The sequence below is a fragment of the Seriola lalandi genome, unplaced genomic scaffold (assembly GCF_002814215.2).
Source record: "Seriola lalandi dorsalis isolate HSWRI2012SDOR001 ecotype SW California unplaced genomic scaffold, Sedor1 jcf7180002053065, whole genome shotgun sequence".
Taxonomy (NCBI): Eukaryota; Metazoa; Chordata; class Actinopteri; order Carangiformes; family Carangidae; genus Seriola; species Seriola lalandi.
In genome coordinates, this window is record NW_019523618.1 from 246,953 (window position 1) to 257,891 (window position 10,939).

The following is a 10,939-nucleotide window of genomic DNA, read 5'->3' on the forward strand; positions in this document are numbered from 1 at the left end:
TTATTATGATACTAGTTTTTGGATCAGATCAGAGGAACCTGACCTGCTTAGTCACATCTCATTCATTGTTTATCTGGATCTTTTGTGGTATTTTGTATGGAATGCCATTAAACTCATTTGGTGAATGTCATATATAGAAATAGTAGTACAGTCTCTGTGCAGAGTAACAAGTTGTTTTAAAGTTCAAAACTGAGCTTTTTTCCCACCAAGAGCAGATGTTCTGGGAAATAAGTGCATCATCACACTGGTTTTTTTTTTTTTAAGAAGCATAACATCTGCTCACAGCTTTGTGAGCAAAGACATGCAGGACACTTGCACTGCATGTCTTTGTTTTTACTGTGAAAAGTGGGACCGTTTCTGAAACAGAGTTCAGCCCTAAACTAAAACTGCATTGTTTTTTAGCTAACTGAATCTTTTTTTTTTTTTTTTATAGCTAACTTCACAACCAACTGCTCACACAACTGCTCATTTGCCAAGTGGTCCAAATTAACGGTAAATCCTTCAAGCAGCAGTTTATGGATTCTTACAGGAAATTAGTGTAGCAGAGGCAGAATGTGCTGATTCTGGTGCTGCTAATTAAAAACATGTCTTACCTCTGCTGCGTCTCACTTCAGTCACAGCTCACTGCCTCCTCACAACAGCCTGATAACTCAAATTCAAAGGAAAGTCGGCAGTGGTTTCAAAGAGTAACCCCCCCACCCCCATTCATTACATTGCCGTAAAACCAGTGTTTTAGTGTTAAAGCACTAAGCAGTCCCATGTGTAGAGTCAGAGCAGTTTCACTCTTTGCTCTCACTTTTCATGGTTTGCCCTAAGAAGACTCTTTTGGATTCCGTTGGACTCCTCTTTGTTTGGACTTTGGTAATATGTTTGGTCTCTTTTGGAAACTTTATGTTTGATGGTTTTGGATTTAATTTATTTCCTTTTTTTATTTTGGAACCTCTTCCCTTGTGTGTCTCTTTGTCTGGTTTCCCTCCTAGTTAATTGTCTGCCCCGCCCTAATGTGTTCCACCTGTGTTCTCGTACCCTTGCCTCCCTTGTGAACTTAAGTCTCTGTTTTCCCCTTTGTCTTTGTCAGTCTGTCTGTCGACCGTCATCTACCTGTTTTACTCCATTACACTCACTTTGTATTTTTTTGCAGTTTCCAGTCTCGCTCCAGTGTTCCCTGTGTTCTCTGATTTTCTGTTTTGTTGTTCCCTACCTGGTTCTTTGGATCCCATTTTGTAAGTTTCCCTTTTTGTTATTTAATAAACACCTATTTCCACTTTCACTTGGTTTGTCTGTGTTTTGGGTTCAGTTCTACCTGCAGACCTAACATCGCTGAGCTCATACATGGCACACAAAGATACCTTTACATTCATAAACTGAAGGGGTACCTGCCCATTTCCTCAAGAAACTCTGTCATTTTAATTACCTCAGTATGCAACTCTAAAACATGACTGAATTCGTTTTGATAAAATAATTTGCCCTGTAGCTTTTAAACTATTATAATTGTGGTTGGCAAATTGTGACATGTGAGTCATCAATATGTTTACATGACTTTTCACAAGTGTACTATAACTGGTGATGTAAATACAAGGCTTGGGTAAATCTTAAAATGATGGCCTAATGATATGTAATGACTGCTCTCACATGAACAGACACATGTGAGATGACATTTTGTGGATAACAGGGTTTTGTAGTAGGTTACTGCAAATGCAAACTGTATATTAACCCTATGTTTTTCTGGGTGCATAGTCTAGCTGGCTTCAGCACATAGACCCATTCAGCCTGCATTCAACCTAATCTAATTCTGCACTGGCTTGTCAAGACCCTCACAATTTACCTATAGACCTCATTCTCAATGCAGGCTGTTAAATAAATGAATATATTCTCATATATATTTACACATGTGATACAAATTGAGTATTTTAAGTATTTTGAAAATATATCCCCCAATGTATTTAAATGTATTCACCAGTTTTTTACATATGTCTATGTATGTTAGGTTTCGTCTGGTTAATGTTCCTTGTTCTGCATCAACACATGGCCCTGAGATGAGGAGCAAATAAATAAATTTACCCAATGAGTAACACAAATAATGTAATCCACTTTGTTTAAATGAAACCAAGTATCAATTGAATTAAAAAAGTTTTAATTTCACAGCTTTAGCCGCCAATAGCAACAACATCAGCACTTTCCATTCAACCATATGAGCTGTGCAACTGATGCAGACCACTGTTTTTCATGTGTGGATAACCTGTCAATCACATCTCCATTCTTGTAGTGCAACATTAGCATAACAGACATCTGCATACATGAGTGATTGTCTTTGCCTAACGAGTGAGAATACCTGCAAATGTGCTTCGAGCTAAAAGCTAACGTCATCCTGCTAACACACTCACCGTGACAGTGATTATATGCTGATATTTAGCAGGGATAATGTTTATCGTGTTCACTACCTGAATTTAGCATATTAGCATGCTAACATTTGCTAATTTGCATTAAACCTTATGGTGGTGCTAAAATAAGAGTCAGGGGCTCACCACATCCTCTGGGGATTATGACTGTAAAAAATGCAATCAAGGTTTAAAGGCAATCCGTGAAATAGCTGTTGATTTATTCCAATCTGGACCAAAGTGATGGACTAACAGACTAACAGACCGACATAACCATCCCTCGAGCCATTAACATAGCTAAAAAATGATTGTTGGATACAACCCTGAAACAAATTTTTAGAGAGAAGAAAATAAGCATGCAAATTTATTGAAAACATATTCAGTATGTTTGTGTGTTTCAACTGTGCCAGTAAAATGCTGCCCCACAGTGAACTATGATTAGAAAAACAAAAACAAAACTGACCCATGGTGAACCTAATTGCAGACCCTTGTATTGCACTCCTCACATTCTGTTAAGGCTTAACTCTTAACCTCTCTTCTCCCACACAGATTAACTTGATGGACCGTGATCTATCCAGTTTTGTCCCGGTGCTGGTTCTTTTGGAGTCACTGCTGCATGGTAAATGTGAAAAGATGTTGTCATTGGCCTGAACTAAAAAAGAGCTGCAAAATTTTACCAGCTCAAGTTTAGCTCCCTTGGCAAAAAGATAATACGACCTTTTGCTTTATCGACTTAGCGCTGCCACCGAAGGATTACAATGAAAAGAGGATTACTGTCAGAGAGTCCTGCTTGAGCGGAAGACTGATACGAGTAGGAAGATGGTATCTGGATCGAACAAATTGCTTCATCTTGGAGGCAGATAGTGAAAGTCACAGGGTGGAGAAAACGAGTACATGTGTAGCGTGTGGGTATGAGTTTGCCTCATAGGTCAGCTGATGTCTGTATTTGCCTCTCTTCACCCTTCATCTTGAAGCAGTGGTGTTTCTGAGTAATAAAGCTCATTTTCAGCTGCAGATCATTGTGGTGACATTAGCATTTCTCTGACCACAGCCTTCTGAACTCTCTGTGGTTCTGTCTTGGAGAGTTTCCCCAAACACTGTTATGCAATCTCCCAAACATTCCTCCATTTATCACTCCTACCCTAAACTTTTCTTTCAGAATCCCTCCCTTCACACTGATTTTGTCTCTTGTTTTGTTTTAGTTATATTCCTCTGTTATTTGTGCTGGATTACCATCAAATATTTTCCTCTGTATCCTCCTTGCTCCCGCAGTTCCTCCTCTCCCACCCACCCCAGTTTCTAATTGGATTTCATTACCATTTCCTTTCAGTTTTTCCCAGCCAGACACTCTGGTTGGGAGGAACAGCTTTAGCTGGATTCTCCTCGGCACTCACGAACATCAGCAGCAGGAGCAGCAGGAGCAGCAGCTCTCAGAGACTTCACTACATCAGCCAGTAAGTCAGCTTTTGTTTTTTTGGTTTTTTTTTCTGAATTGTGAATCAAAGCTGCTCTTCAGTGTTTCAATGTCAGAGCACACAGGCGAAGTCTGCACATGTCAGGGTGCAGGGCTGAGGTGTGTTTCATAAGTGTAGTGTTGAGAACAGACAAACTGACACTTTCTTTTCTTCCAAAACATCAAGTAAGAAATAAATGAGCATAAAGAACATCATTTTGTAGCGTGTGGATATGATTGTCTGGATTGTATGAAAAAACTTAGGCAGTGGAGGAAGAAGTAGTCAGACTCTTAAGTCATGCTTCAAAATCTTAAGTATTATCAGCAAAAAAGTATCAAAAGTAAAAATACTTAATACACAGCAGCGTTAAGCTCTGAGCTCTATATAGAAAATCTGTAAAGTAATCAGTAACTAAGGTTGTCATAAATTCGGTGGAGTAAAAAGTACAATAATTCCATCTGAAATGTTGTAGAGTTGAAATACAAAGTTAAAGTTTAAATGTTAGATTGTTTCCCACTCCTGTGTTAAGGCCATTATTCAGCAATACAGGGTTAAAATAAATAAACAACTTTGCCGTCAACAGCCTGATAATGAGTTACAGTAAATGTAGATAATGTCAATGCACTCCAGCTGGTCTTAAGGCAATATGCCAAACCTTTCCAAATGGTTGCTGCATGGGTTTGTTAATTTCTTATTTTCCAGACAAATCTGATAAAAACTAAAACTGAATCCAAGTCACTGGACTGGAATTTGAAAGAAACAAAAACTTTCAGCCAAAAACTCCAGTCCCGTGATTTAGATTGGATTTTCCTCATGTTCTGTTTATTAAACTGAGAACAACTGGATTTCACCTGATAACAAGCACAGTGTCATAAAAAAAAAGAAAAGAAAAGTCCAACGTGTTTTAAAAAATGACTTGACTACATGTCCTCAAAGTGTTGCTTGTTTGCTTTATGTAGACGACAAGCTGTTCTGACCGTATAAACTCACTCAGAAGTATGTGAAGTTGCTCCGTCAGCACTGTAGTTCACATGTCAGAGGTCTATACACAGTGGGTTCTTCTGTTGCGCAGTGTTTGAGAACTTTCATGTTTCTAATCATCTGAGGGCTACTGAGGCAGACAGCTGTTCAGACTCTCCAGTATTTGTCTGTCCTCCTCTTCTGCCAGGAATTCTGACATGCAAGTCTCCCTCCCTCCTCCTTTTCTCTGACTGGTTCTCTCTTTTCTTTCTGTTTTTTCGTCTCCTCTTTCTCTCTCCCTCTCTCTCTCTCTCTCTGTGTGGCTCTCTCCCTGTTTCTGCAGCTGTTGTGGATATACAGTAAGCTCTCGTAACAATTAGGAGACCTTCAGATAGCTGACAGACAGCTTCCATTACTAAACCATAAATCTGGAGTCTACAAAGCACCCGCTACCACGAGCCAGTAAGCCTGTAGGTCCTCCTGTTCAGTTCATCAGCTCAGATTATGGTCTTGCGACGCCTGTCCTGCTCTCAGACTGACTGCCCAACAGGGGAGACATTAAAAAGACGAGCTGGTGTCTCTTCGACCAAAAAGTCCTGCAGGAAAAGACATGGGCGCTGCAATACAAACACACTAGGGATTTAGTGATTTTACACGGGGCAGGCAGCCGATATGTACAGTCTGATAACTCTCTGGCTGTCCATGCAGGGTCAACTGAGGACTGAGGCTCTTGATGCATGTTCACACACACAGACAGGAAACACAGGGAGACAGAGACAGAGGAGAATTTGAGGACGAACCTTTTAACTTTTAGGTGTGACTGCGTGCAGCTTCTGAGTCGGCTGTCTGGAATTCAGCATCGCATCACACTTTTATAAAAAACATCTGGTAATATTGTATTATGTAGATATGAGTAATCCTAATCAGTAGCTAGGGGAATTTTATTATTATTCTTATCCTCCTGAACTGGCTATGTCCTCACGGAAACTTGTATCCATCATAAAAATACGTGTTTGTATTTTGTAAACGTATATTAGTCTGTGATGTAAACATGAAACACGATGGTCACATGTAAAGAGCAAACCTCCTCACATCTCTTCTGCTTGCCGTTTGGTTGTTATTGAGTCTTCTCTTATTTGCGGTCTCTTTTTTTCCTCTCCTTTTTTTCCCATCACTTCCTTCCACGTGCCTTCCCCGACACAGAGCATGCTGTTCTCAGTGTCATGACTCTCAGCCGCTTACAGTTGAAACCAGAAACTGCACCTGTGTTAATAAACACAATCTCTCTCTCCCTCTTTCTCTCTCTCTCTCTCTCTCTCTCTTTTTCTCTCTCTCTCTCTGTCATTTACAGTGAAACCTCCACTTAGGGATATTTATGTATATTCAGACCTATCAAATTTCATGAAAGTGTCTACCTGAGCGGAGAGGGACACATTTAAATTGTCATCTGTTCTAAATCACCGGTTACTTCTGTAGAATTTGTGGAATCTAATGACTGATGTCCTCTCAGTAATGTTATATGGTTATTTCAGTTTTGTTTAAAAAAAAAAACAACAAAGCATACATGTTATGTGTATGATCAAATATGTTAAAAATACAAGTCCAATTTGGTTTAAGTATTTAAAAAGATAAATATTGTGTTCAAACTCCGCCCATATTATCAGGCAGTTTTGGGACTAAATGTTAGTGTGAGTGATTGCAGCAGTTGCTACTGGAAATCATCCTGCAGCTTTCAACTTATTTTAATGTGTTTTAAATAGCAGTATTAAGCCCGTTAGGGTTTAATATTGTAACAGGTCAGCTGGAAAGCAGTAGCCTAGTGCTTAAATTCATTTGATACAGTAGATTCCCTTTAACTGCCTCAAATTGCAACAAGAAAATGAACACTGAATATTATACTGTAAACCCTTGGATTATGTTGTAAAACACACATTTCAGTGTGTTTATATACACTGCAGTTTCAAAATTGATGTGCTCCTCCTGTGTTTGTAATCTGATCAAGTTTGATTTGACTTGATGTTTATAGAGGCTTTTGTGGTGCACTTTTGTTTAATCAGATCTCTATTATCCCACTGTGTTGTCCAGTTCAAACTCTGGTGTTACTCCCCCACAGACTTGTTTGTAAACTATAATGTTTACTTGTAATTTTTCTCTTTTCTCTCACAGCCCTGACACTGCAATGACCTCACTCAGGCTCTTACCCTTGTTGCACTCCCTCCTCATCCTACAAGTCCACCTTTCCGACCAATTAGAAGACAACAAGATCCCACCCAGTCTGTGTACTGGTCACCCCGGTATCCCCGGCTCTCCCGGAGTTCATGGCGGTCCTGGTCAGCCGGGGAGAGACGGGAGGGATGGGAGAGATGCTGCTCCGGCGGAGAAGGGAGAGAAGGGGAACAGGGGAGAACCAGGTGCTCTATTCAGTGTGTGTGTGTGTGTGTGTGTGTGTGTGTGTGTGTGTGTGTGTGTGTGTGTGTGTGTGTAATGAGTGTCAGTGCTGGATGTTCATGTCTGTGCTGCTCTTCCTCTCCAGGTGAGACAGGTGTGCGAGGCCTGACTGGAGACAGAGGTGAAGCAGGACCAAAGGGGGACAGAGGGCAGGCAGGAGAGTGCGCTGTGGCCCCAAAATCAGCCTTCAGTGCCAAACTATCTGATGGCCTCACTTTGCCCCTCAATGTGGGCGACGCAGTGCGCTTTGACAAGATCATACTGAATGAACAGGGCGACTACAACACAGAGACGGGACGCTTCACCTGCAAAGTCCCCGGAGTCTACTACTTTGCCGTCCATGCCACAGTCTACCGTGCCAGCCTACAGTTTGACCTGATGAAGAACGGACACACAGTGGCATCTTATTTTCAGTTTTATGGAAACTGGCCCAAACCGGCGTCTCTGTCAGGGGGCTCCCTGCTCCACCTCATCCCTGGTGACCAGGTGTGGGTCCAGATGGCTCTGTCAGAGTACAATGGATTTTACTCGAGCACCAAGACAGACAGCACCTTCACTGGCTTCCTTGTGTACTCGTACTGGAAACACTCTGCTGTGTTTGAATGACATGTGCTAATGTACAAAACAAAGTCATATTCCCCTGTGGGAAATGAACCACAACCTATTTTTTTCCTATTTTATTTTCCTAATTGAGATGTTCTGGATGATGACAAGTGAATCGGCTGTGACGTGGTACAGCTGTATTTGTGTAATAAGTAAAAAAACACACCAGACAATGTTACTTGAATGGCACATACCGTACTGGTGAAGTGTGAGGTACATACACTGACCAGCAATGTTTATTCAGTGTCTGTTCTTCAGTTGCAGCTTTTAAACTGTTGTGGCAGTTAATTCTTGTACCAGATGTTGTGACAGCGGCCTCCAGCCAACTCCAGGCCACAAATTCAAACAGCTTTCATGCTATTATTGCACTTTTTTTCTCATCAGTTTCTGCACAGCGAACATGAAACATGAATAAACCATTTCAGTTTTTAAAACACACAAGACTGACATTTTTGGCCATAAATACACCCTTTATTCCAGAGAGTGACAAATGTGAAGAGATCAGTTTTGCCAGGTGTTGCAATAACTTCAAACAGGACTGTTGAGCCACTTTTTCAAAATATATCTGCCTGTGCACACCTGTATTATTCTACAGATGTTTATCTGATTTCAGTGGTGGAAGAAGAACCAATGAAACAACTGTAAAAATACTCAAACTCCTATTTAAGTAGAAGTACAGAAGAATCATAATCAAAATATACTCATTAAATATACTAGAAGAACTCATTCTGCAGAAAAATGGCCCTGTGACTGCTATGTTATTATGCATGACATATTGTTAATACTGTTGCATCCAAGTGCCATTTTGCTGTTGTTGCTGGTTGATGTGGAGATATACTTCACATGTACAGCTAGGTGTTTTAGTCCAGTGGTACTCAGCCCAGGGGTCGGGCTCCTCCGAAGGGTCTTAAAGGCCTCATAGAACCCTATTATCACAACAGAACAGTCAGAAGAGCAGACACCCTGTCCACATTTAAGATTAAAACTTTCCTCTTTGATAAAGTTTATAGTTTGGGCTGGCTCAGGTGAGCTCTGAACCATCCCTTAGTTATGCTGCTATAGTCTGAGGCTGCGGGGGAAAATCCCATGATGTACTGAGCACTTCTTCTTCTTATCTCTTATCTCTCTCCATGCATTATAGTTTTCTGTAGTTTGTGCTTCTCCACTCTGTCCTCATTCTGCAGGTATCTCTGACTCCAGAGCTGCAGGATCCGGATCTGCCACTACTACTCAACATCGTCATTACTGACACATCTGATGTGGGTTTCAAAATTCAAGTCAGGGTCTGGAAGCACACATAGATTTTTTCAAGACAGTTTCAAGTTGTGCACAGGATCTCTCTGTGGGCCGATATTTGTGCCGATGATTGAACATTTTGTCTTGTCTTTTTTCAATTGCAGGAAATTATGAGACATCCACAGGCTGATTTGATCAATGCACTGAGCCAGTTTATCAATGGGGCTGGTGTCATTTGTGTATCATTAGCATAGCTATGAAAACTGACCCCATGTTCTCTGATGATGTTTCCCAGTGGCACTATAAAGGCTGAACAGCATAAGTCCCAGAATGGATCCTTGAGGAACTCCATGTGTTTTGCAAGTGTTAGCTGGGGAGTGATCACCAAGGGAGACAAAGGAATCTGTAGCTGACATATCAGATGTAATCCAATTTAAGACTGAGAGAAAGAGGCCGCTTATATGTCTAAAAGTGTTGAGAGTTTATCACAGTGTATAACAACCAGTTTCCCAGTGCTTGAATACAACAGTGATTACAGTTGTTCTTGGTCTAACTTTTCTCTTTCTCCTCTCTTCCCCAATCCTCTGCTCTAAACCTAACCAGTTGAGGCAGAGGGCCACCCACCCTGAGTCCAATTCTGTCGGAGGTCTCTCCCAGTTAAAAGTTTTTCCTTTCCATTGTTGCCAAGTGCTTGCTCATGGCGGGAACTTGACCTTAATTGAACTTACTCCGTAAAGTGCCTTGAGAATTTGAATTTGTTTGAATTTGGCAATATATATATACTTATAAAATCTTCAGGGTTTTGGGATGACTAATCTGGTAAAAAAAAAAAAAAAAAATTACTTTGGATTTCTCTCTAATGTGGTTTGCTTTTTCTTATTCTTTTCTTAATTTTACCTAATTGAGCCTCAAATTGTTATTTAAATGAAACCATCTCTGACATTTAGAGGGGAAATCGCTGTTGCAGCTGCCACCAAGACTTTTTTGTAAGGAATCACAAGGCAAAAACATCAGGAACCACTAGTTTAATCTTTAACAATACATTGTATCTTAAGAGCTTATATGTTTTTTTTATGTTAAATTTTCCTCTTAAAAATAACTAGTATCTCTTGCTGTTAAATGACTGTAGTGGAGTAAAACTGCATATTTCCCTATGAAATGCAGTGATGTAAAAGTTTAAAGCAAAAGTACACAGATCTCAAAAGTACAGCACTAGAGTAAATTAACTTAGTAATTTTCCACCTCTGCCTGATTGATTTACTTCCATGTGGAACTTTTATTAATCAAATCCAACACCCAGTCCTCTGGTTTTTACCTTAATGAAATAAGGCTGGAAAATATTCATTTTCCACTGGATTCACTCTGTTTACCTCTGCCTAATGATTTCACCAAACGCTGTAAGTACCTTGACAGACTTGTACATTTCAACACTGTGAGCTTGTTAATGTAAGACATCTCTTCCTTTCCATCACTGCTGATAGCTTATGACAAAAGTAACGTATTATTTTCCCAGTTTACTGAGCTGAGTCTCTCCCATTGTGTGTGTCATTTTTTCTTGAGGCCCAATTGTTTATTTAGGAGGGTAAACAGTGACAAGACCACACCATGGACGGCTTTCTGTGCCTGTCAAATACACCACCACAGACATGAGGAAATGTTATTTTCCCTTCACTCCCCAAGTCTCCTACATATAATTAAGGTCTAAATATATCCTCATAACTTTTCCCTCTAGGGTAGAATGAGAGCAGCAGGGACTTAATCAATCCTACTCTGGCATTAATCAGTTATTTCCATTAGTTCACAGCCTGTAAATTGAAGCCGATGTGCCAAGCAGACAATGACATCACTCTCTGACACAGC

General features: G+C 40.4%; 1 protein-coding gene across 1 annotated transcript; it reads left to right on the forward strand.

Moving 5' to 3' along the window:
- Positions 1-3,713: 3,713 nt before the first annotated feature.
- On the forward strand, positions 3,714-8,284 carry c1qtnf5 (C1q and TNF related 5). Its single transcript, XM_023400861.2, has 3 exons — positions 3,714-3,832; positions 6,959-7,203; positions 7,326-8,284. The coding sequence occupies exons 2-3, from the start codon at positions 6,972-6,974 to the stop codon at positions 7,844-7,846; spliced, it is 753 nt and encodes a 250-aa protein (XP_023256629.1). The 5' UTR covers positions 3,714-3,832; positions 6,959-6,971; the 3' UTR covers positions 7,847-8,284.
- Positions 8,285-10,939: the final 2,655 nt, after the last annotated feature.

What these genes read in the sequence shown, in the direction of transcription:
- c1qtnf5 (XM_023400861.2), top strand. Translation starts at nt 6,972, where the DNA reads ATGACCTCACTCAGGCTCTTACCCTTGTTGCACTCCCTCCTCATCCTA. An exon ending in GGGGAACAGGGGAGAACCAG is followed by an intron (nt 7,204 to 7,325) that starts GTGCTCTATTCA and finishes CTTCCTCTCCAG; the next exon opens with GTGAGACAGGTGTGCGAGGC.